Source organism: Coenobita brevimanus, chromosome 111 (genome assembly GCF_032717465.1).
Source record: "Coenobita brevimanus isolate Jiangsu-jjx chromosome 111, ASM3271746v2, whole genome shotgun sequence".
Lineage (NCBI taxonomy): Eukaryota > Metazoa > Arthropoda > Malacostraca > Decapoda > Coenobitidae > Coenobita > Coenobita brevimanus.
In genome coordinates this window covers 9,373,487-9,399,778 of record NC_137064.1, presented here as the reverse complement: position 1 = coordinate 9,399,778, position 26,292 = coordinate 9,373,487, and the positions used below count along the sequence as shown (strand labels likewise).

The 26,292-nt window shown below is 40.9% G+C and overlaps 1 protein-coding gene across 1 annotated transcript in view; it reads left to right on the top strand.

The window, feature by feature from the left end:
* drosha (ribonuclease 3 drosha) overlaps nt 1–26,292 on the top strand; it is a 575,197-nt gene that overhangs the window by 399,820 nt on the left and 149,085 nt on the right. The window contains exon 17 of the mRNA XM_080286434.1: nt 2,340–2,483. Within this exon, the coding sequence (XP_080142560.1) occupies nt 2,340–2,483 (144 nt within the window). The remainder of the gene's footprint in view (nt 1–2,339; nt 2,484–26,292) is intronic.

The window sequence follows — 26,292 nt, the reverse complement described above, 5'->3', positions numbered from 1 at the left end:
TTTTAGCCCCATGCAAATGGCCCTGTGACCTCTACCTCTACTAAACCTCGTGTGGAAAGGGGTAAAGGGCTAAGTGACTGCTGTGGAACGTGAAGTGGCTAATTTATCAATGAAAATGATGGACAGTGACTACGATCTTTCTGGTGAGTAAAACAGTACAAGTGGAAATGTAAATAATTTGTAAATAATGTGTAAACAGCAAGTGAAAGCAGTGAATGTAAATATAAGTGAACAGTGGAAAATAGTTTTATAAGTTACTGCAAGTGACAGTGCATAACACAGTGTAAATAAAATAGAAATGTAAATAATGTAAATAAAACAGAGAATGTAAATAGAAATGTAAATGAGTAGTAATATAAGAATACGAGTATATATACTAGGAGTAATGAAAGTGAAAGTTTCACTCTAGCATGTATGAATACTGTGAGTTATGAAAGTGGAAGTGAAAGTGACAGATTCCCTCTTAACGCTAGTATACAGGACGAGAAAGTGAATGCTACTTATTTTACTGAACTATTACTGAAGGAAACTTATGGATAAAGACTGCAAATATATATAAGTGTTATATAGTAATAGAAGTATAAAGTGTGAGTGTTTTTATGAGTAATAAATGACAGAATACCATAGGTGAACGAGTGCAAGTGGGAAGGTCATACACACTCGTAATTTTCATTGCTTTCAGTGTTTTTTTTTTTTTGGAGTATGGATTCCAAACTATTTGAAAATCATAGAATAGTGTTTCTAGTGATGATATCAGGCTGTGGTAATCATATTACGGGGTGTCGGGAAGTATAAAGTGGAGACTTCATTACCCAACTTCAGAAGTCTCCACAAGTCCTACAGTACTCGACAAAGGCTCAACAAACATCCCAGGAGAAAGCTAAAGGTATGTGCCATATGCATATATAATTATAATACTCTAGGACAAATAACTGATTTTTGGCAAATATTTTTAGAGAGTCTGTCGGATCGCGAATATGCCCGCGGGACACGCAAGTTGAGCCAAAACAACCCCGCGGTTTAGGGGTTAATGGAGGATTTGGAACTGGAAGCTCAGGGTCATGGGGTGCTTGCCTTAGAGAAGGTACTTAAGGATACCTGATCTTGGACCGAGTTTTTCATTGAATTCCCTTTGGTGTTAGTGAGGCAAAAGTAGCAGTCAGAATAATGACCATTTGGTTCACGCCAAATCATTGGTACAGCAAAAGGCATACCTTATGGCTGTTTCATGTGGCTTACAGCGAGCTTGCATGCAGTATGGGGTGCCCACTTCTTGTTTTGATTACCATCAGGACATTTGAAATAATGTTTCTAAGTACTTTAGCAATCCTTCTAATTGGTCTCTTCAGGCTTTCAGGTGTAAAGAACCCGCAGATGTAGCAGAAAGTGTCTGATGCATTCATACATTTGCTGTGCTTCATTGCTTGCCAACACAGATCAAGGCACTGTAACAGTAAAGAAAAGCTGAAATGGAATAACAGCAAATATAAGATTATCATTGCATACATTGGTGTAAAAAAAAACACAAAAAAATCATCTTGATGGTGGGAAAATTTTACCTGACTTTCGGCTGTGGCTGATTCACTTTGAGTTGCTATATATTTTTTGATTCACGTACTTGACTGAAACTGATATAACCACCACCATTACTAGCTGAATGCTACGATTGGAGTCGAATAGGATTTTCCAACACACGAGCAGATTTTCGTATGGTATAATGGTTCTTGAAAACTGGACGTGCTGGCGAAAATTGGATATCTTATTCGAAGTTTGCAGGTTCATGTTGCGTAGAATCACCGTAAAATACTGTCTGCCTATCTGTCTGTTGCCAGATGCCATAATTCTGTAAGGGGTGGCCACTTGACCTTGAGTTATTTGTTTTACGGGGAGGGGCACTAACTCTCCACCAACCCACTTGTTGACATGTAGGGAGCACATATGGTTTGATTATATGGTTACCACCCAGCGTTGTAAGTGGTTTTTTGGCTTACAGGAAACCATTTGGCCTGTTACGCAATGTAAAGGCACCTGTAAAGGAAAGAAAAGCAATAAGAAGTGGCAGAAAAGATGGGAGAAATAAGAAGAGAGGAGGGCAGGCACAGAAAAAGAATGATAAAGGCTAAGGAAGAAGTAGGCAGCACTGCATCAAGTGAGTGGATGATGACCGTCACCACCTACCTGAACTATAACACTTTTTAAATTTTGTCAATCAATGTAATTTTTTTTATAGATGAGGATTTGACAGTGAAGTTCTGTTTCTTTAATTAAGAACATTTGCAGAAAAATTTTAACATATGATTGGCTTGTGTGGAAAATACATTGAATTTTTCTTTCACCAGGAAGCAGATAAAGTGCTGAGTTCAACCCTGTTCAAGGGTGAATCGGTGTTGCATGGGATATGGGTTAGTTATCCACCCCATCCTATTCAAGAGCAAGAACCTCATGGTGACCGCAAGTGGATCAAGGCCTTCCCAATCCTCACTGTAAGTCTTCATCTTTAGCCATAGTTATATCTTCAAGGAATATAACCCTATTACCATGAATGGTGTCTCTCTTACGGGAATTACTATGAGTAATGTCTCTGTTATGGGGAGGAGCTGAGGGTTGCATTACTGACAACTTTTAACAGTAAAAACACTGCCTGGTATGATCACAAAAAATAACCTTGTATTTCAACAGCATATACATTATCAGTGACATCTCCCAATACACCACTCACCCTCTTTCTGAGACATCTATATACTATTTGTCCAGACTTTCACACACCACCACCTGGCAGATGGGACCTAAACTCCCTTCAGATCATATATATGTCATCTCCACAAAAATACAATAAATTCTTAATTATCTGACGTAATTCAGCCAGCCTCCGCGTCAGATATTGCAGAGTGCCGGATATTGCATTGGTACCCCCAGTTGCTTTCCTACAGTATTACCCATGAATAAAAGATTAAAATTAAGCATAAAATACAAGACAGTATTGATACAGTACACTCACAAACACAAATTTCTGCTAAGGGGTGTCCCCATTCTACCTTTTTATACCCAGGGAAGAGGGAAGGAGGTGTCAGAACAAGCTCCACCTGCCTCTATCCTAGCACCCAACCCTTCCTCATACCCCTACCCAATCTCCCCCACCTGTTACTCTTAACTGGCAGTTGCATCTCAAGCTGACCTCGTACTTAACAATCTTGCTCACACTGCTATTACACAAACATAAAACACTAGGATATGCAAAAAGTATGCAATGTAACTATCAACATGTTGCAGCAAGAAATTCTGTCTATTTGTTTATTGCCAGACGCCTTATTCCAGTATGGGGTGGCCACAAACAAATTGCCTCTATGTCGTCCAGTCCCCCACAATTTCACTGCCCTGCTCACAGCTCACATCCCCCTCTCTCATATACCTCTCCCCTCCATCTCATCCTTGGCCTCCCCCTCCTCCACTTCACTCACATACATTTTCCTCATTAGTCTTTCACTTTCCATCCTCTCCACATGGCCAAACCACCTCAATGTATTTCCTCATCATTCAGCATTACTGTACATCCAGTGACTTCATTTCTCTGGAAGACCATAACTTTACTCTTCCCAACATTCATCTTTAGATTCTGTTTTACATACTCCTCCAAACTCATTCACAAAGCCTTGCAGTTCTCCTTTATCTTTACTTAACAGTACAGTATCATATGCAAACAACAGTACAGGGAGTTTCGGAACGTTGCCCTCTCTCATTAGGGCCGCTTCAACATCCACTGCTTTACCTTGTACCTCTTTTATAACCCCATCCATGTACAGATTGAACAACCATGGAGACATGACACATCCCTATTTCAGTCCAATATTCAAACAGAAAAATTCACTCAATTCACTATCCACACACGCTTCAGCCTTAGCCCTCTCATACACACACTTCACAGCATTCAGCAACTTCCCATTTACTCCATGTATTCTTAATATTTTCCACATTCCTTGTCTATCCACCCTGTCATGTGCTTTCTCCATGAAGGCCGCATACAACTTCTTTCCCTTCTTTAGAAACTTTTCCACTAAAGTCTTAAGAATGAATATCTGATCTGCGCAACCTCTTTACTTCGTAGTACCTCCCTGTTCTTCACCAACTAATTCCTCTGTTATTTCCCTAACTCTCTCAGTATGTATCCTACCATACACTTTTGCTATTACACTAAGAAGACAAATGCCTCTATAATTACCACACACTTCATTTTCCCCTTTTCCATTTTACAGAGGAATAATTATACCTGACTCCACTCCTCTGGGACTACTTTCCTCCCAGGCCAACCTGCACATCTTCATATCCATTCTACTACTGTCTCTCCCCCATGCTTCAGCATGTCACCACACACTCCAACAATTTTTGGGTCTTTCCCTATTGTGATTTTCTTCATTGCTTCCACTACTTGCATCCTACTGATTTCTTCCTCAGTTCTCACCTCTCTCCTTTTCCCAGCCATTCCCTAGTCACTTATCTTTGCATCACTTTCATTCTACATGTTTAACAGTTCTTGAAAGTGTTCTCCCCATCTGCTCAATTTTTCTCCGTTCTCCACTGGCACTCTACCATTTTTATCTTTCACTCCCTGACTAAGTTCTTCATCACCTTGTCTAACTGTGTACCGCCTTCCAGAACATTTTCTTACATTCTCCCTACTTTACACTCAAATTTCTTCCAAATTCGTGATCCACTCTCTTCTTACTCTTTTACTAATCTTTTCACGTCTCTCTTCTCCTGTACATGTAACTTTTTCTTCTGTCTCTGAACTTCCTCCAAGCCCCTGCTTCCCATCGGCTTACTATAGGCTTCCTTCTTTTGTGCCACAGCTTGTCTCACCTGTTCATCCCACTATGCTGGTCCTTGCACCCCCTTTCATTTTCTCTTCACCCCACACACCACCTCACATGCTACATAAATTTCTTCTGTGAATATGTTGCACACACCTTCCACCTTTGCCTTCTGCCCCAAATCATATTTACCCATTTGCACCTCCACTTCTTTCCTATATTCTGCCTATTTTCCATCCTCATGCAACCTTTCTACCCTCCTTGTATGGACTTTTTCCTGTCCTTCCCTCCTATTCTTCCATTGCATTTGAACCTTGACTTTCGCCAACACCATGTGGTGGTGAGAAAGTCCACTCCCCCAACCTCTGTATGCTCTTGCAAAAAACTAATGCATTATAACATTGACAGTAAAACAAAAAAAGTCATGAATGGCCATCCCAGGCCTTATGTGTTAGGTGCACTGCTTTGCATGCACGCACACACACACACGCACACACAGGTCGCCGACAGAGACAGAGCTCTTCCTGGGTCGTGCGGAAATAATCGCTAAATCAGCGGCAAAAAAGGAGACCAGCTTATTGTGATTATGTAAATGGGTGCGTGAGTGGTGGTCCCGTCGGTCAATAGTAAAAAAAAACGCAGGTTTCGGTCAAAGAGTACATGATATAATGGAAATTGAAAGATTCCATATGGTTGCACAGTGGCGGAGGGCAACGGAGCTTTGTTTACATATGGTGAAAAGGAATTTGAGGGCTTCTCTGAAGACAGTGTTCGAAATGGAAGTACCATGTTGAACCAAACAAGAGTAGCTGGAGTAGAGAAAACAGCGAAGAGGAATGTCCAGGAATTAAAAACGGTATGGATAGTAATTTGAGAATTACAGGAACAAACCCAAGAGCAGGAGAGAGAGAGATCAAGGTTCCACGAAGTAAACTGGAAAAAGTTTATACATGCAGTGTAGAGCAAGAAAGAGAAGTCACAGAATTGAAAGTGAGTAATGAATCTGCATCCAATGAAATAAAACAGCTCAAGAGGGAGAATAAGAGGTTGGAAGAAGAAAGGGACAAGGTGAAAAGTTAATTAGATGAGTATGACTCTAAGTCAAGTATGCAGGATGAGCACATTAATGAAATCAGGGAACAACATAAGGGGTGGAAGAAAATACAGGAGGAGGGAAAAGTAAATTTGAAAGAGATTATAGAACAACAAAGTAAGGAAAAGGTGGAGAAGGAAGTGGTTAGGGTACTGAGAAGTAGAATAGCGTTAGTCAGGGATGTAGCAGATAAGAAAAAATGTGTAATAATTTCAGGAGTAAATGAAAAACGTATGAGAGTAATATCAGAAAGGGCAAGAGAAGAACTGAGTAAGGTTAAAGAAATAATATCATTGGTTATGGAGGGTAACAATGAAGCTCAAGAAGAGATTTAAGAAGTGTTTAGGTTAGGAAAGTATGAGGAAGGAGGAGTGAGGCCATTGAAGGTAAAGTTTAAGTCCCAGGTAATGGTAAATAAAATCATCAGTAAAACCTGGAAATTATCAGACAAAGGGGTTCAAAAATGTTTGGGTAAGGAGAGATGCAAATGAGGAAGAAAGAACTAAAATAAAGGAGTTAATAAAGGAAGCAAAGGCAAAAAACGAACAAAGAACAGAGGAAGAGAAGACCGTGTGTTATTGGAGAGTTATGGATCAGAAATTAAGGAAGTGGTACTGACGGAGAGAAGGAGAGAAGAGGGTATAAAAGATAACAACAAAAATTTGAAAGTGGCATACACTAATGTTGATGGTTTAATATCGGCTAGGTTGGAAATCAATGACTTCTTCAGGGTTCACGAACCTGATGTTTTGTGTTTTGTAGAGACTAAGTTAAGAGAGGATGTTGATGTCCATATGGGAGATGGTAAATACAAACTGTGGAGAAGAGACAGAAAAGAAAAAATGGGTGGAGGAGTGATGATAGCAGTAAAGAACAACATAAATGTAGATACTGTGGAAATGGGAGAGGGAAGGGCTGAAGTGATAAATATGAAACTAGAAACTGGAGAGAATGGTGGGAGAGATGTGGCTGTAGTATCTGTTCCCCCTAAGACAAAAGCATGGAATGATGATGAATACCAGGAGATGTTGTCAGACATGGCTAATTATTTCCAGAAAGTGACTGAGAAAAGCAACAATATAATTTTAATGGGGAACTTTAATTCTAAAGAGGTGAACTGGGAAGAGTGGGACTCAGGAGGCAGTGAAGATTCGTGGGGCACTACATTGTTAAATATAGCAGTGAACAATGTGATGACGCAGTGGGTCAAAGAAGAGACAAGATTCCGAGGTGGGGTCACACCAGCAAGATTAGATTTACTGCTAACCAAAGAAGTAGATGTACTATAATCTTTGAAATATCTTTGTCCTATAAGAAAAGTGATCACGTGGTCATTGAGTTCCAGATGATAATAGGGAACATGGTGCCAAGAGACGAGTTTTATAGGCAGGGAAGATACAACTTTGGGAAAGCAAACTTTACAGGATTGAGAAAATTCTTCGATAATGCGGATTGGAGAAAATTCAGAGAAACAAGAGAGATACAGAGGAAGTGGGAAATCTTTCTAGACCTCTGTAATTCGGGAGTGGAATAATATGTGCCAAGAGTAAGGGGGAAAGAAAACAGGAAAAAGAAGTTGTATAATAGAAGCTGAGAAGCTGTATGATAGCAAAAAAAGAGAAGGACGTGGTGTGGAACAACAGGAGGAAGAGAGGTAATAACGGAACAAAGGAAGAATATAAAAGAACTAGAAATGAATATACAAGGATATGTAGAGAGGAAGAAAGGAACTTTGAAAAATGTATAATAGATAAATGTAAGGATGAACCCAAACTGTTTTATAGATTTGTCAATGGCAAATTGAAACAAAAGGAAGGAATCACCAGACTGAAAGTAAATGGAGAGGTCTATAAAGGTGCGGCAATGCAAGCTGAAATAATGGAGAAACATTTCCAGTCAGTTTTCACTAATGAAAGTGAGTTTGTGGAAGGGGAGGGAGTGACTAGAAATGTAATGATGAAATATATATAAGTGGAAGTACAGGAAGTGTATAAATTACTGGAAACTCAAGATGTAAGAAAAGCCCCAGGACCAGATGGAATCTCTAATTGGGTACTGAAGGAATGTAGGGAACAACTGGCGGATAAGATTCACGGTTTAATTGTGTGTTCTCTGGAAGAGGGGAAAGTGCCTGAAGAATGGAAAAGGGCAAATGTACTGTACCAATTTATAAGGGAGGAAACAAGGAAGAACCCCTGAATTATAGACCAGTGTCCCTAACCAGCATGGTTGCAAATTGTGCAAGAGAATCCTGAAAGATAGATGGATGAAATATCTGGAAGAGATGAATATTTTGGCTGAAAGTCAGTTTGGATTCAGAAGTGGAAGGTCATGTGTTTCCAACTTGTTGAGCTTTTACTCAAGAGCAGTTGATGTGCTACAGGAGAGAGATGGTTGGGTGGATTGTGTGTATGTAGATTTGGAAAAGGCCTTTGACAAGGTACCCCATGAGAGACTATTGTGGAAGCTAGAGCATATAGGAGGACTGAAGAGAAACCTCCTGGAATGGATGAGAGACTTTCTGAGAGACAGACAAATGAGGACAGTTATAAAGGACAGGATGTTGGATGGAGAGAAGCAACAAGTGAGTCCCCCAGGGGTCTGTGTTGGCGCCAGTATTGTTCCTGATTTACGTTAATGATATGGTAGATGGAGTGAACAGTTATGCAAGTCTGTTTGCTGATGATGCAAAGATGCTGAGGAAGGTAGAGGCAGTGGAGGACTGTAAAATGGTGCAGGAGGATCTGGATAGGATACATGATTGGAGCCAGAAGTGGGTAATGAAATTCAATGCAAAGAAATGTAAAGTATTGGAAATGGGTAACAGTACCATGAGGCCATCACTGAATTATTTGATGGGTAATGACCCTATCACAAAAGCAAGAGAAGAGAAAGATTTGGGAGTGCTGGTCCAGGATAGTTTGTCTCATGAAAAACATATTAACAAGACAGTTAGAGAGACATATAAACTCATGACCAACATAAGAGAAGCATTTCATTACATGGATGAGGAGATGATGAAAAAATTGATAGTGGCCATGATCCGCCCCAGGTTAGAATATGCAGCAGTAGTGTGGTCCCCACACAAAAAGAAAGTTATAAACAAGATTGAGAGAATACAAAGAACAACTAAGATGGTCCCCAGTCTGGCAGTTCTGTCGTACAGAGAGAGGCTGGAAAAGCTGGATTTGCCTTCCTTAGACGAATGGAGAGAGAAGGGCGACATGATTGCAGTGTTCAGGACCATGATGGGAGTAGATAAAACTGACAGAGAAGATCTGTTTTTATGGGATGAGAGAGTAACAAGAGGACACTGAATGAAACTGAAGAAGCCAAGGTGCTTGAAGGATATCAAGAAATATAGTTTTCCTTAAAGATGTATAGACCTGTGGAATAACCAGGACAAAGAGATCATGCAGTCTAAAAACTTAAACGAGTTTAAAGCAAAATTTGACTTACTGAGAAATGGAGACGGGACCCCACGAGCGTAGCTCATTTCCTGTATATCACAACTAGGTAAATACACACACACACACGCACATGCGCGCGCATGTGCGAACCGATGCAAACAAGACAGATAACATGCACTTACAGGAAGCCTCCCGAAAATTTGCCGTAATTTTAGTAAACAGGTTGAAATTCTGTCTTTAAACTATGATTGAAGTTAAAAGAAGAGAGATTCATCTGTATGAATGAAACAGTTGGATGCCGTTTGGGAGCTGTGGTTAAAGCAGAAATGGCAGGCAGGGGAGACGGAGCAGGGCTGCATGTAGTAGTAGTAGTAGTTGTTCCATTGGCAGTCTGGCCGAACAGCCCCGAGTCCCTTAGGAAGGCCATGGCCGAGACCGGGGTTTCCCACAGAGCTTTCAAAGAGTGTATGTTGTGTTGTTGGCATAGGTGACTGTATGCAATGCAGTCTTCCATAATTTGCTTAATAGTATGGGGTGCTGTGTTACATCTGGACAGGCATCAATGACGGTGTCATCCAGCCTTTTCTGGTAACTTAAGAGGGATGGATGGTGCCCACATCTCAGCCTGGCCAGGTGGACACTGTCCTCACAAGGGAGATAGGATTCAGAAGGATGGATGTCAGGAGGCCATGCATGCAGCTGTGTGTTGTCTTTAAGTGACTGAATGGAGCGGCGAGTGAGTTGAGTGTGGATGTGCTTCTGGAAGCTGGTCTGAGGTGAGCGTGTGTTGGGTGTTGTTTTGATATTCCATGGTGTGGGTGGATGTGCTGCCATGTAATGTAGTGGATGTTGTGGGTTTGTGGAGGCTGCAGCAAGAATCTGGGTGCCTCTCATGTTTAGGTGATCCTTGACTTTGAGGACTTTGGTTTTGTGATGTAGGTGGTCTGTGGGTATAGTAGCTGTGCAGCCTGTGATTATTTTTAGGGCCTTCTTCTGTATGGTCTGTAGAATGTTGTAGTGTGTTTTGGTGAGGTTAGGAGCCCAAGCAGGGCTTACATAATTCATCACTGAACGTATGTATTGTTTGTTGTGGTGGTGGTTTCTTTGTTGTGTCCGAATGTTGTATGGGCAAGTGACCTCAGGGCATTGAGTCTTGGTGTTATTTTATTTTTAATGTTTGTGATGTGTTGTTTAAATGACACTGATGTAGTGTATGTTACACGAAAGATTGTGTGTGTGTGTGTGTGTGTGTGTGTGTGTGTGTGTGTGTGTGTGTGTGTGTGTGTGTGTGTGTATTTACCTATTTGTATTTACCTATTTGTAGTATACAGGAATTGAGCAATGCTCGTGTTGTCCTGTCTCCATATCCACATTTATCAAGTCTACCTTTACACACATGAATGTTTTTCTCATGCACCACCTCTTTGTCTAAGTTGTTCCAAATATTTAAGTATTTACCTAATATACCTAATTGTGGTATACACGGAATGTACTATGCTCGTGGGTTTCCGTTGCTGTTTCTCAATAAGTCGAATTTAACTTTAAACTCGTTTAAGTTTTTAGACTGGACGATCTCTTTGTCCAGGCTATTCCATAAGTCTATACTTCTGTAAGGAAAGCTATATTTCTTGATATCCTTCAAGCAGCTTGACTTTTTCAATTTCATTCCATGTCCTCTTGTTGCTCTCTTATCCCATACAAACAGATCTTTGTGTGTGTGTGTGTGTGTGTGTGTGGTAGGGGAGTGTTGTTTATGGTGAGGTGTGGGATGTGACTGTGTTCTGCTGTCCAGTTTGTGAGAAGGGTCACTGTAGATTTGGCTGGGGCTATTTTGAGCCTGTTTGTGATGAACCATTCATGTAGTGTGTTGATGTATGGTTGGAGGATGTGTGCAGCTGTGTTTGCATTTTGGTGCATACATGTAAGTGTTATATCATCTGCATAGGAAGCCATGTGTATCTGTGGTGTGTGGGGTGTGGGTATGTCGTGCATGTATAGGTTAAAGAGTGTAGGGGACAAAATAGATCCTTAGGGGACACCATTTGTGAAGTTTCTGATGTTAGAAGACTGACCAACAAATGTAACATGTGCACATCTGCCTGCTGAGTAGTTTGCCAACCATATTTTTGTGTTACTGTGCATGTTTGTGTTGAGTATTTTGTTTGTGAGGTTGTGGTGGGGGATGGCATCAAAAGCTTTGCTGATGTCTAGTGTGACTAGGAGTGCTCTATGTGGTGGCCTAGCTGAATTCATGCCATCGAAAACTCTCTGTGTAAGGTCTGTAAGAAGGGTGTTTGTGGAGTGTAGTGGCCTAAAACCATGTTGTGATTGGGCTAGGGGAACGTGAGGTGTGACTAGTTGTAGTACCAGTCGTTCAGTGACTTTAGACGGGGTGCAGAGGAGTGTGATGGGGCGGTGTGAGGAAGGTAACGTTGGGTCTTTGTTGGGTTTAGGGATAGTGATGATAATGCCATGCTTCCAGATGTTAGGTATGATGTTATGTGAATAGCTGCAGTTTGATATGTTGGAGAGTGCTTGTATGCCATGTGGCCCAAGGTGTTTAAGGTGAATGTTGCTTATGTTGTCTGGTCCACAGGCAGATGAGTGCTTAAGGTTGCTAATGATGTGCTTCGTCTGGTTGTAAGTGAAAGGTGCATAGTCTGGGTCTGTGGGGAACTGTCTCTTACGTCGGATGATACGTCGGTCTTCGGGATGGGGGTTTAGATGGCTGACTTGTGATTAGTGATTGATGAGAGTGCTTGCTTTTTGTTTGTTTGAAGGTATGGTGTCTGTTGTTGTGATGGCAGCATGTTAGTATGTAGTGTTGCTGTTGGAGAGTGTGATGCTGTTTAGTGCTTTGTAGAGTTTACTGGTGTTTGTTTTGTGGTCAAGTGTTTGGAGATAATTATTCCAGTTTAGTGTTTGTATGCAGCATGTGTTAGGAGTGTAATGCTATAGGCTATGGTAGTGAGATCTGGGCAGTAAAGGAGGAGGATATTTGCAGGCTTAGACATACAGAAATGACAGTGATTAGGTGGATGTGTAGTGCGTCCTTTCGTGCAGGGTCTGGGGGGGCTGGGTTTACGATGGAAGAGTTGAGAGGTAGGATGGGACTGGAGTGTATTGGTGTTGTGATGAGGAGAAGTAGATTGAGATGGTTTGGGCATGTGGAGAGGATGGGGGATGATAATTGGGTGAGGAAGGTGAAAAGTGTTAATATTGGTGGTGGGGTTATGAGGGGTAGACCGAGAAAGACATGGGACGAGGTCATTAAGTGTGACCTCAGGGTTAAGGGACTGAACAGGGAGGCTGCAATGGATCGTGCAACATGAAGAGCCGCCATTAGGTGACCAAGGCCAACGCATGCAAGCATGTTGGAGCCTTTAAAAATGAAATGAAATGTGTGTTTCCTGTTTTGATATTTTGTTGTTTATTTGAGTGCTGAGTTCTTATATTTGTTGTATGGTGTCTTGTGTATGGGGTGTTGGGGAGTGTTGCAGTGTGTCTTGTTGACTGATGAGGCCTTGAAAATCTGGTGTGAAGTTGGGGTTGTGTCTCTTTCTGTTGCCTCCAGGGATGTGTCATGTCTGCGTTTTGTATAATTGTATTGAAAGTGTGCACTGCAGTGTTGATGTTTGTGATGGGTGTACTGTTTAGTGTTTCAAAATGTTGTTTTGTTTCAGTTGCAAAGTCTTCCCAGTTGGCTCTTTATAATTAGCGTATGTGTGTTTGTGGCCTGCTGGGGTGATTCTGGTTTTGGTAGTGATGATGATTGGGAGGTGATCAGAACCTAGGGTTCTGACCAGTCTCCAGGATGTAGTGGGGGCGAGGTTTGGGGATCAGAAGGTGATGTCTGGGGATGATGGGAGGAAGAGGGCTTAGTGATGTCAGGGGATGATAGGAGGAAGAGGGCTTGGTGTGGGATATGGGTATGTTGATCTAGATTGTTCAGTATGAAAAATGATCTGTCTAGGATTGTAGTACCAGCCCTCTATCTGTGTCAGAGTTGTTGACATGCCAGGCTGATGACTTGGTGTTGAAATCACCACCCAGGATGATGTTGGGTATGTTAGTGATGTGGTGTATCTGTGGAGAGTAATTGTGTGGTACTGTAGGGTATGATTGGGGGGGAAGAACTGCATGAAGTTAACGAATGTGGTGATTTTGAGGGATTTGACCATCAGACTTACATGTGTGCTAATAAAGACATTAATGATTAGAATTTCAAAGATGGAAGCAGTAATCGAGAACATGACAAGTGATAGTTTAACCCATGGCGTCCGGTTTCTATTTCTGTTCCTCCAGCCTGGGATTTCTGGAAAATTACCATTTTTTTTTTAACCATAATATCTCAGCTAACACTTAGCCCCCCCAAAATAAAAAACTAAATGTCATAATACTCAACATTCCTTTGACTTTAAGCTGAGGGCCTCAGATTGTCCGGGTAGTGTGTAGAGTCAGAGAGGGAGTCTTTGGACGTGAGGTAACTTTCCGTGTTTTTTGTGACTGTGTCCATATGCCTGGCACAAGTAAGGCTTATACTAGCCTTCACCATAAAAAAACACTTTCAGAATACTGCAGTCAGCCATAAACACCACTTCCACTGCAGACCAGCTTCCAGAAGCATATCCATACTCAAATCACTCACCGCTCCATTCAGTCACATAAAGACAACACACAGCAGCATGCACGGTCTCCTGATATTAACCCTTCTGAATTCTGTCTCCCTTGTGAGGATAGGGTCCATCTGGCCAGGCTGAGATGTGGGCATCATCCAGCCCTCTTAAGCTACCAGAAGAGGCTGGATGACTCTGTCGCTGATGCCTGTCCAAAATGTAACACGGCACCCTATACTATTAGGCACATTAAGGAAGACTGCATTGCACACAGTCACCTATGCCAGCAAAACAACATACACTCCTTGAGAGTTCTGTGAGAAAGCCCGCTCTTGGCCATGGCCTTCCGAAGGGACTAGGGGCTGTTCAGCCAGACTGCTTAGGGAACAGCGACTACTGCTGCTGCTGCTGCTGCTGCCAATGCCGCCGCCGCCGCGGGTGGTGGTGGTGGTGGTGGGTTTTGAGAAGTTTGGTGTTAGTGTGTGGTGGTTTGAGCATGGAAGTGTGGTCAATATGGCAACAACCTTGAGACAGGCTGGCTGATGTCTCACCAGACACAGGGGAAAACTTTTTGAGTGGGTCTGTCCATGACGGAGATAAACAGGTAACTGGAGCATGACTGGGATGCATGCAGGAGTGTTGCCAGTGTTTGCCTGTGGTGGTAATTACCTGCAAAATTTTCAAACAGTGCTGTGCAACACTAGAATATATATACAGTACAATCCCAGTCAACTCGGAGGCTTGGGGAATTTACCTTCCCGGTTACAGATTTTTCCCGTATTTCTGATATTCAAATCAAGTCTATACAGAGGCTGTAATTATCACAGCAGTAAATACAATTCAGGTACTTACCACTCACATCAGGGGTCACAGTAAGAGATTCCACCTGAAAAATTGCCTCGTGAACACACAGCATGGTCATAACGCACGTGCATGCAATACCTAGCAGTACTGCAAAATGCACGTCTGTTCTGTTAACTACCGAATTATTTGGTGTATGTACTATGCTCATAGAAATGGAAAAATAAAGAAATAAAATCTTGAACATGTATTGGTAAAATCGCGGATCTAGGCACCGAAGTGGGCCTTTTCCGAGGAAAATCGTAAACCACGGCATTCAATTTGAAAATCCCGACCCAACAACCAATCACCACCTGTCCCTGGTGGCAAGTGTGCATACTAATGCTGCAGAGTTAATGAGAAACATCAGGAACTCATCACCCACTATTTTGCCCGGGTAAGGGCAGAAGCTGAGACTGAACCACAGCCTGGCCCTTCACACACTGAGGACGTGGATGACGTAGCATCAGTCATCTCTGAGGCAGACTTTGAGGGCTTCCTGAGGGAGGCTGAGGAGCTGGAGAAGGAAGAACAGCATGAGGGAACACGCCCACCTCATGCTGAGAGGTTCTAAGTTCTTCCCAACACCACCCCACTTCATTCACTTAGGCATAGGATTAAGGTGAGATCCCTTAACACTGCTTATTTCTATTAAATGTATGCACTGAATATTCCTAAATTTGTATGTTTGTGTTTGATGGTGCCTAGATAGGTGTAGGTAGGGTGCTTTGGGGGGTGGTTGGCCAAAGTCCAGACCCTAATTAATTTTTCACGAGTTATTATTTATAAACCACGGATTTTGTAAACCGCAGCAGTGGTCCAGACCCAAATTGCCACGATTTACGAGGATTGAGTGTACTGTACTCATAAAAAGGGAAAAATAAAGAAATAAAATCTTGAACATTTACTGGTGAACTGATGTTAAGATTGTACTGTAGAATTATCATGACACCTGTGCCCCCACATGAGCTTTGTTTATGGTCCCAGCATCGACTGTATTTCTTCCCCACCTGACCACCACCATTCCACCTCTCACCCACCAATGAACTGTTTTGCACAAAATAAATCAATGATGTACAAAGTGCAAGCATTTTTTTTTTTTTCTTCCAATAAAATAAACATTCATTCCTATTAATAAATTTGTTTTTTCAACTTTGCCAGTGCATATGCATTCCAAGTTGATTTAATGTGGTGCAAGTTAGAGTCGGTCGGTTAGGAAGAAAAATGCACCAGCATTTGCTGTTTGCTGATTTGCTCTCCCAAGGTGACTGGTTTACATATTCCATGCCTGTCTTTGAAACGATTTAACAATCCAATGCTGAAATCACACTCGACTTTTATATTCATTTTTCTGTGAAACTCTTTCGCTTTTTCTTGTATAAGAGGACCAGAAATATGTGCTCCTTTAGATCTTTCTAAGCAAAACCACTCGTATGATGAAGAGTATGTCTTTTTTCAATGGACTTACTTGTTTTGCTTTCCATGAGAAGTTCATTGAGCTTGGATGCTTGGGCCTTCATATCATAAATCGTTGAATTTCCTACATTATATTCAGTCATCAGTGTTTTATAATGTTCACCTTTTTCAAATGTATTGCATATGTCCAGCCTCTATTTCAAGGTATGCACGACATGCTTACGTTTAGTTTGCTTTTTAGACATTTTGGAGTGTAGAAATTACCATCTATCAGAGCAGCACAGCAGCAAGAGAGCTTGTTTACTGTCTGGTGGTAAAAAGCAGTCTGGTGATTTGTGGAGGGTGTGGAGGATGACTGAATTCAAGTAGGGGAGAGAGGGGGAGAGGAGGTGTGGTTAAGAGGATTTACTAGGGATTTACATTGGCCGGAAATGCCATCACCTCACTTTGTCCGACTTCACCCAGCCTCGCGTGACACGATAAAACGGCAGTTTGGCGGTCCATTCAAATTGGCGTACAGTTATAACTTGCTGACATTTTTACCAGCCCTTGAATTTTCCTGTTTTTCTGAGTATTTCGTTTGTTTGGATACTGGACATCAGGGATTGTACTGTACATGCTATCTGGACGTCTCCAGGTGGTCATCTGTACATGACATCGGGATGCCATGGGTTGAAGACAAAGAAAGCTGAAACAAAAGATTAGCAGGAGTTGAGTACTGCCAGGGAGAGAGCAGTCAAGAAGAAAATAAGTGATTTAGAAGAGGTAAATACAGAATTGAGAAAGAAATTGAATGAAACTGACCATAAGACCGAGACGGTATGTACAGCTCTGGAACAAGTGCAAGAACAAACAGGATGGATGGTTAAAGGGCATGAAGAGATGTCAGAACTGACAGAAATGATAAAACAACAAAGTAAAGAAGATAAAAAATCAGCAGACAAAGAAGAAATCAGTAGCATGGAAGTTGTGGGAGCAATGAAGAAAGTTACAATGGGGAAAGCCCCAGGAATTGATGGAGTGTGTGATGAAATGCTGAAGCATGGGGGAGAGATAGTAGTAGAATAGATGGGGAAGATGTGCAGATTGGCCTGGGGGGAAGGTAGAGTCCTGGAGGATTGGAAGTTAGGTATAATTATTCTACTGTACAAAGGAAAAGAGGAAAAAGAAGTGTGTGGTAATCATGGGGGCATTTGTCTTCTTAGTGTAATAGGAGTATATGGTAGAATACTTATTGACAGAGTTAGGGAAATAACAGAGGAATTATGTGGAGAAGAACAGGGCGGTATTAGGAAGGAAAGAGGCTGTGTAGATAGATATTCATTCTTAGATCTTTAGTGGGAAAGTTTCTCGAGAAGGGAAATAAGTTGTATGCAGCCTTCATGGATTTGGAGAAAGCATATGACATGGTGGATGGACAAGGATTGTGGAGAGTATTAAGAATATATGGAGTAAATGGAAAGTTGTAGAAGGCCGTGAAGAGTATGTATGAGGGTGCTTAGGCTGCACTGCATGTGGATAATGAACTAAGTGAATTCTTCTATTTGTAGGTTGGATTGAAACAGGGATGTGTCATGTGTCCATGGTTGTTCAATCTGTATATGGATGGGGTTATAAAAGAGATACAAGTTAGGACAGTGGATGTGGGAGTGGCCCTAGTGAGAGAAGGCAGTGTTTGGAAACTCCCCGTACTGTTGTTTGCAGATGATAATGTGTTGTTAATTGAAGACAAAGGGGAGCTGCAAGACTTGGTGGATGAGTTTGGGAGAGTGTGTAAGAAACAGAATCTATAAGTGAATGTAGGGAAGAGTAAAGTTATGGTCTTCGAGAGAAGTGAAGTCAGCGAATGTACAGTGAGGTTTGTTGAGGAGGAAGTGGAAAATGTGAGTGGGTTTAAGTACATGGGTAGTGTGATGAGTAAGGATGGAAGTTTAGAGGGTGAAGTGCTTGAAAGGGTACAACAAGAAAGAAAGGTTGCTGGTTCCATGAAAGCAGTGATAAGAAACAGAGAAGTGAGCATGGAAGTGAAAAAGTTACTACATGACAGAATTATGATGCCAACTCTAAATAATGGAAATGGAACTTGGACTTTGTTTGAGAGACAGAAGTCAGTAGTGAGAGCAGTGGAAATGTGTCATTTGAGAGGAGCATGTGGAGTCATGTGGAGAGAGACTGACAAATGGGGAAGTGAAGGAGCACTGTGGTGTGGATGTTGATGTGATGGGAAGTGTTAGGAGAAACACATTGAGGTGGTTTGGCCACGTGGAGCGGATGGAGGGTGAGAGACTGACGAAGAGAGTGTATGTGAGTGAGGTGGAGGGTGGGAGAGGGAGGAGGAGGCCGAGAATGGGGTGGAGGGATCGTGTGGAGAAGTATATGAGAGAGGGGGTGTGTGAGGTGGGAGAAGGGCAGTGAAATGGCGTTCGACAGGGCGACATGGAGGTGATTTGTTTGTGGCCATCGCTTATGGGATTAAGGCATCTGACAATAGATAGATAGAGAGTGTTTCAGAACTGATAATGTACGATTTCCTGGGGCAGTTTTTATGTGTGTGTGTGTGTGTGTGTGTATATATATATATATATATATATATATATATATATATATCTATATAGATAGATATACATATTATATAAACATATATATATATATATATATATATATATATATATATATATATATATGTTATATAAACATATAAATATATATGTATATATATATATATCTATAAATATATATATATATATATATATATATATATATATATTATAAAACATATAAATATACCATATTTCGCGGCATGTAAGACGCAGCATTGTGAAAGACGCACCCTAATTCTGGCAGGGCAGTTCTGTGAAAAAAAAGTTTGCCCCAACCAAGACTGCAGTAAGGTTTCTTGATAAGAGCCGTTACCACACAGATACACACTCACCTTTCAGAATCTATTCATTACTGATCATCAGCCTTTGGTTTCTTTTTTTTATATACAAAGAATGGTACAGGAAAAGAAAACAATGCCCCTTCTTGACAAAACGTGACTGATATGAGCCACTATCACTTAGATACAAACTCACCTTTCAGAATCTATTCAGTACTGCTCATCATCCTTTAGTTTCTTCTTTTATGTACAAAGAATGATACAGGAAAAGAGAAAAGAAAACAAAACCCTGTCTTAACAAAACATGACTTCAAACCACAAGGCCATCTCAACTTTGTTGATAAATATGTATCAGTAAACTGATATAAACACTGTTTTTAATATTTTATGAATTTAAAACCACAAATGAAGTCAATAAACTCTGTTCTTTCATTCACTGACGAAAACATAAAGTACAATGAATGTTCATATCAGTTCATTTATCCTAAAAGAACCCTGTCATATTCCACACCTGTTTACGGAATTTCCTCATATTGCCCTGACTCAAGCACAATATCAGACTACTACCATCATTAATCATGCACTCTAACTAACCTCTAATTACCTCCACAAATAATATAAAAAGGTAGCACTTGTAAATACACAAATTACAATGTTTTACAACCAAAGTTCAATATAGCAAGGCTGCTTGGGAACAGGATAGACAGCTGTTTTTACTCTCTTCTCTCAGTATCACTCCTACACTGTCAGCTATGTTTGCCTTGCAGCATCAACAATTAAAAATGCATGCATTACTGATCATAATTTACTATAAACATTCATTTGAAAACATACTGAGTATGGTGAAAACATCCATTGTTACACCTTAGTAACACTGCTGCCTCCCAGTCGCTAGACAGCAGTCTCTACCCATTCCTCTCAGTATCACTTCCTCACTGTCAGCGATGTTTCCCTTGCAGCATCAACAGTTAAAAATACGTTCTTCACTGATCACAATTTACTAAAAACAGACAATCATCTCAAAACATGTCAAGAATGGTGAAACTATCCCTTAGCAATACTGCTGCATCCCAAGCGCTAGACAACTGTCTCTACCCTCTTCTCCCAGTGTCACTCCCTTACTGTCAGCTGTTTTCCTTGCAGCATCAACAATTAAAAATGCATATTTCTCTTATCAGAATTTGCTAAAAACAGACATCCATCTCAAAACATTCGAGTACTGTGAAAACTTCCATTTTTGGTCTTAACACTGCTGCCTCCTAGTTGCTATGGTACACACACACACACGCATATAAGTACACACCACATGCAACATTCGCTCACCTCTGAAACATTTACATCAGTCAGTTTTGGAGTACCCAGTGGCTTTATTATATGCCAAAAACATCAAAATGTATTTGGTTGTTCAATATAAATATCATCACTTAAGGACATGAAACATCTCAAACAATTTATTCATCCAAACATCGTCAGTGCAAGACTAAAGGTGTACAGCACCATTGATCCTAAATTTTCCATGGTTGCATCTGTCAGGATCACCTAAAACCTATATTCACTTCATATTACTGACATGGTGAATATCACTCGTCTTCAAATCCTGAGAATTCATCACTACTTTCCTCAAGTCCTGGAGCATCACTGGAAGTCATCACCACGGTCATCATCACTGTTTCAGTCACTGTCATACAGTAAATAGTCCTCAGTACCATCCATTGAATTGCTTATACCACACTTCACACGACTTTAACTTGGCAATCGTTTTAACTGAGCACAGGCGATATTCAGACTTGGGGCATTTGATACAGCCCACATTAACCTCCTCAGTACATGTTTCCTGAACTGAATAAAATCATATGGCGAGCATGAATAAACTACCCTATAAAATACATTGCTGGGCTGAAAGGATTATAATAAGCAGATTATCAGTTCCCTAGCCTGACTCTTCCCACTCCTACTTCCTTAACTACACCCACACCAAACTCTCACCCACACCTTAGGATTCTGGTCGTTTCGGCCGTAACGTCCAAAATGGCAAACAACTTTACAACCTAACCTAACCAATTTGGACGTTACGGCCTAAATGATCGCCATTGCCGATCATGAGAGCTTTGCTTAGGCAGCAGAGATGCAGAGAGTGAACGTTGTCAATCATTCTGATCGCTTCGTCTGCTAAGAATACAGCAGAAATGGCGGACGCTGATATGAATGCCCGTCAGGCACTGCTATTTCAGATATTGTATCAATTATGCTACTCAGTGAATTTTATCCCATTTTCATAACAAAATACTGTAATTGGCTGTGCCCTGAGTTGCATAGACATGCTAAAGTACTTCACTTGGCTGAAAAAGTGAAGCTGTAACTTCAGGCAGTACTGTTTAACGTTACAACTGTTCTTCCTGTTTTTCGCTATTGGTATAATAAGACTGTTCACTTCTATGATACTCTTGTCAGGCATGAAACAAAATGTCACTAAGAGAAGCCAACCATATGAGGGCGATTGAATTTCCATATGCGACAAAAATCAGTTCTGATGACTTGTCAGGTTCCTTGCCAGCATCTCTCCAGTATGACTGCTTTGCTAGTTAGTAAGTGGATGGCAAGCAAAGTGGTTATGATTGCCTTTCAGAAGGTTAGCAGACAGTTCACCAGAGAGCATGTTAGCTTGCTAGAGTAGGGTGTACGCTGGACGCTAAACTGCTAAGTTGCTAAACCCCTTGACGGTATTGGCCAGTTGAGCTGAAAACAAACTGTTAATGCTTTGTGTTCTTGAGCTTGTGTGTTTTAATATCTGCTGCATATATACACTCACAAAATGTCACAAAAGTAACTGACCTAATTAGGGTTACTGAATTTCCATACGTGACGAAAGTCTGTTTTGATGACTTGGCAGTATCACTAGCTAGCATCTCTCCAGTATGATTGCTTTGCTAGTTAGTGAATGGATGGCAAGCAAAGTGGTCATGATTGCCTTTCAGAAGGTTAGCAGACAGTTCACCAGTGATCATGTACGTTAGCTTGCTGGAATAGTGCGGATGCTGAACTGCTAAATTGCTAAACCGCTAAATATCTTCATGATGTTAGCCAGTTGAGCTGTAAACAAACCTGCGAAAGTTTTGTGTGTTTCTGATCTTGCGTATTTCTTAAATCTGCTGCATATACACACTAGTGTATATTATTTTTAAAAATAAAATCAAGTCTGCATACTGTAGAAAACACCTGTGGTTGATAAGCAGTGAGATGATCATCTTTATAAGAGTTTCTTCTCAATGGAGCCAAACTAACCTGCCTTAATCTAGCGTGCAGGACGCATGGGGATATTTTAAGGTAACTTTGAGACAAAAAAGTGCGTCTTACATGCCGCGAAATAGGGTATATATATATATATATATATATATATATATACAGTAATCCCGCATATTTCGCGGTAGTTACGTTCTTGTAACCCCCGCGAAAATTCAATTCCGCGAATACTCTATTAACAATTGAATCTTACACTTGTATCCACCATGCTGCCCATCACACAGTCCACGTCCATACTGATTGCGAGACAATTCGCCGTCAGACAATTCCCCGTCAAAACATGGACGATTCCCCTTCAGAACAATTCGCACCCTGGACGATTCCCCGCCATTCTATAAATATACTAATCAATACTTTCATCAATATACTTATTATTAATTAATCAATACTTTAATAACTATATTTCAGGGGGATCCAGCAAAGTCTATGTTCAGTGGCGTAGGTTCTGGATATTACTTATTAGTTGCACCTTTAGTCAATAATTAACTTGTTTCTTCCTCGCTGTAGTCGCCTTTGAATTATATTCTAGCGTCACCCATAGCTATCTTCATTAATGAAGGCGAATTGTTTTGTGTTTGTTGTGACTGCGAATTGTCCCGAAACCTCCATACTCATCCCGAAATACCTTCTTACAAGATTGAAAGCACATACTCCATTATGAAGGAAAAACGTAAACACCGTACTGTAATACACAATTATCTACACATTTATTCACAAAACAGTACAAAATAAAACGATGCATTAACTGGTGATAGCAAACACTCGCACAGTCGTTTCTTAGCTTGTCCAGTAACACAATTTTCTCTGCTAAGGTCATAACTTTTCTTGATCGTTATGTCACTTTGGAGTTCTTACTAATTGTATTATTAGCCTTTGGTGAGGCTGGCTTACGTCCTGGGGCCATGTGGAAAGCAAGTGGGAGGCAAGAGGCTCATATCATAGTGTGGTTACAAGCACACCAGCCACTTAAGACAGTCAGGCGTGGACTGGTCCGACTGAGGAATGCGGGACAGAGAGCAGTGTTGCCATATCCAAACAACGAAATTATGCTAGGGCAATGAAAAAATTATGCTAGATTGAGCAAATTTGTTCCAAGTAAAAAATGAATTATGCTAACTTGAAGCTAAATGATAAAATTCTATACATATTCGTGCAACATATTAATTATGTATTGTTTACTATGAAAATATTAAAATGAACCTACATACTGTAAGAGGATAAATATCGGTATCTGCCCATACTGCTTTTTCCCACGAAACTTAAGTTTTTCTGATGGATTTTGATGTGATTCATTCGATTTTGAGCATCATTTCCTTCGGAAATAACCAGATTTTGAGATATGACCCCCCCCATCCCCCTGCAACAATGAGGGATCTTTGGGGAATCGGGGGTTATAGGGAGGGGGGGAAACACAGAAAATGGTCATTTCCGACTGAAATGAAGCTGAAAATCGAATGAATCATACCAAAATCCATCGGAAAAACCTAGGTTTCATGGGTAAAGTACAAAGCTCAAACTTATCCTAACATAACCAAACCGAACCTAACCTAAAACCTAACCTAACCTAACCTAATCCAACCCAACCAAGCCCAAACTGAAAGTAACCAACTATTCAAACATCTTACCTTATTCGTCTCTCTCTCTCTCTCTCTCTCTCTCTCTGATTTATAGCTTTTATAAAATTATTCCAAAAATATTCCATTCCATTCTAAATTATGCTAGAATGATTCTAAAACTTCTAATATGCTAAAAAATATTCCAGACTCGAAAATTTGATCAAAATTATGCTAAAAGAATAAAATTATGCTAGATATGGTAACACTGGCAGAGGGGCCACGGGGAAGGGACAGAGGGTGGCGTGAGTTTACCGCGCTACAATTGGAAGCTGCGGGAATTTCAAATTTTTTGTTTTCTGTATATTCAAGGATATTTTTGTTGAACTTATTAATGCTAAGAAAATCCGCGAGAGGGCAAAACCGTAGACAAAAAATCCGCAAAAAATGCGGGATTACTGTATATATAATTGACTGCAGTTGGACAAACATAAGTGAATGTCAGAGGGAGAATGCTAAAACACAAGATTGCTGTGTATGAGGTCGTAAGTGAACGTATCTCCTACTAAGTGTCATGGACTACAAGACTTTGAAAATCCAATCTAGATATTTATTGTAAAGGCTTTATGGATCTTTCAGACTTTCATGCAGTGAAACACAGTATGATGCTGGTTAAAAAAGAAAAAGGCTATTGGAGTTATACTATCCTAGATTAATATGAATTGGTAATGTGGTAACCTTATAACCAATCAAAGTGTGATCCCTGTGTGACAACAGGTGGGTTGGCGGAGGGTTAGGGTCCCTCCCCAGAAAACAACTAACTAAAATTACGAACAAGAAGCCTCGGACTAGGACTGATCAAAAGATGATGACTAAGGACCATAAAAAAGGACATGATACGGATGACGACCTGGAATGTAAGGGGTGCAAATGATGAGGTGAAAGAGAGAGAGATTGTCCAGGTGCTTGAGGGTGCAAAAGTCGATGTATGTGGATTAATTGAGACTAAATGGAGAAGTGAGAGTGTGAGAGAATGGGAGTATGAATGTGGTTTATGTGCAATAGTAGGTGAGAATGAGAGGGCAAAAGAAGGAGTGTGTATTGTTGTGAGTAACAGATGGAAGGAGAATATAAGAGAGTGTGGATCAGTTGGTTCAAGGATTATGTGGGTAAGACTGAAAGTTGGAATACAAATGTGGGCAATTGTGTGCGTGTATGCGCCAACGCAAGACCATGCAAGCAGTGAGAGAAGAGTTCTGCACAAATGTGGAAGTGTGCATGGAAAAGTTTAAAAGGAATGAGAGTGTGTTTTTGATTGGTGATGTGAATGGAAAAGCAGGGAATATGAAGGTGGATGGAGTAATTGGTGAGTGGGGTGTGTCTGTTGAGATAGATGAGAACGGCAGTGCTTTAGTGGACATTTGTGCTGGGAGGGGGTTGGTGATAGCCAATACCCTCTTCAGGCACAAAATGATCCACAGGTATACATGGCGAGTGGTGAGCAGGGTGGATGGCGAACTGAATGAAAGGAAGGCAATGATTGGTTATGTGTGAAAGGATGCGAGGATGTGTAATGCAAACAAAAGCATATAGTGGTTGGGAGAGTGGACTTTCTGATCACCACTTGGTAGTTTTCAGAATCAAGGTCCAATTAGGATGGAGAAATAGAGGAAGGGAAGGACGGGAGGAAGGAGTAGATGTAGGGAGAGTGGAAAGGTTACAAGAGGATGAGAAAAAGGCAGAATATAAGAGAGAAGTGGAGGAACAATTGGGTAAATACGAATTGGAGCAGATGGGGACATGGAAGGTGTGTGCAAGATATTCACAGAGGAAATATGTGCAGCATGTGAGGTGGTGTGTGGGGTGAAGAGAAGACGAAAGGGGGGCAAGGAACAGCATGGTGGAATGAATAGGTGAGACAGGCTGTGGCACAAAAGAAGAAAGCATATAATTTATGGATGACAAATAGGGGCATGGAAGAATTTGAGAAGTGGAAGAGAGAGTTATATGTAGAAAAGAAGAGAGATGTGAAAAGATTAGTAAGAGAGAGTTAGAAGAGAGTGGATGAGAAATTTGGAAGGAATCTGAGTGTCAAGTGGAAGGAATGTAAGAAAATGTTCTGGAGAGAGGTAAAGAGAGTCAGAGAAGCTGGCAATGAAGTTAGTAGGGGAGTGAAAGATAAAAATGGTAGATTACTAGTGGAGAAGGGAGAAAAAATGAGCAGATGGAGAGAACACTTTAATGAATTGTTGAACATAAAGAATGAAAGTAATGCAAATATAAGTGGCTGAGGAATGGCTGGGAGAAGGAGGGATATGAGACGAGAGGAGGAAATTAGTAGGATGGAAGTTGTAGAAGCAATGAAGAAATTCAAAATGGGG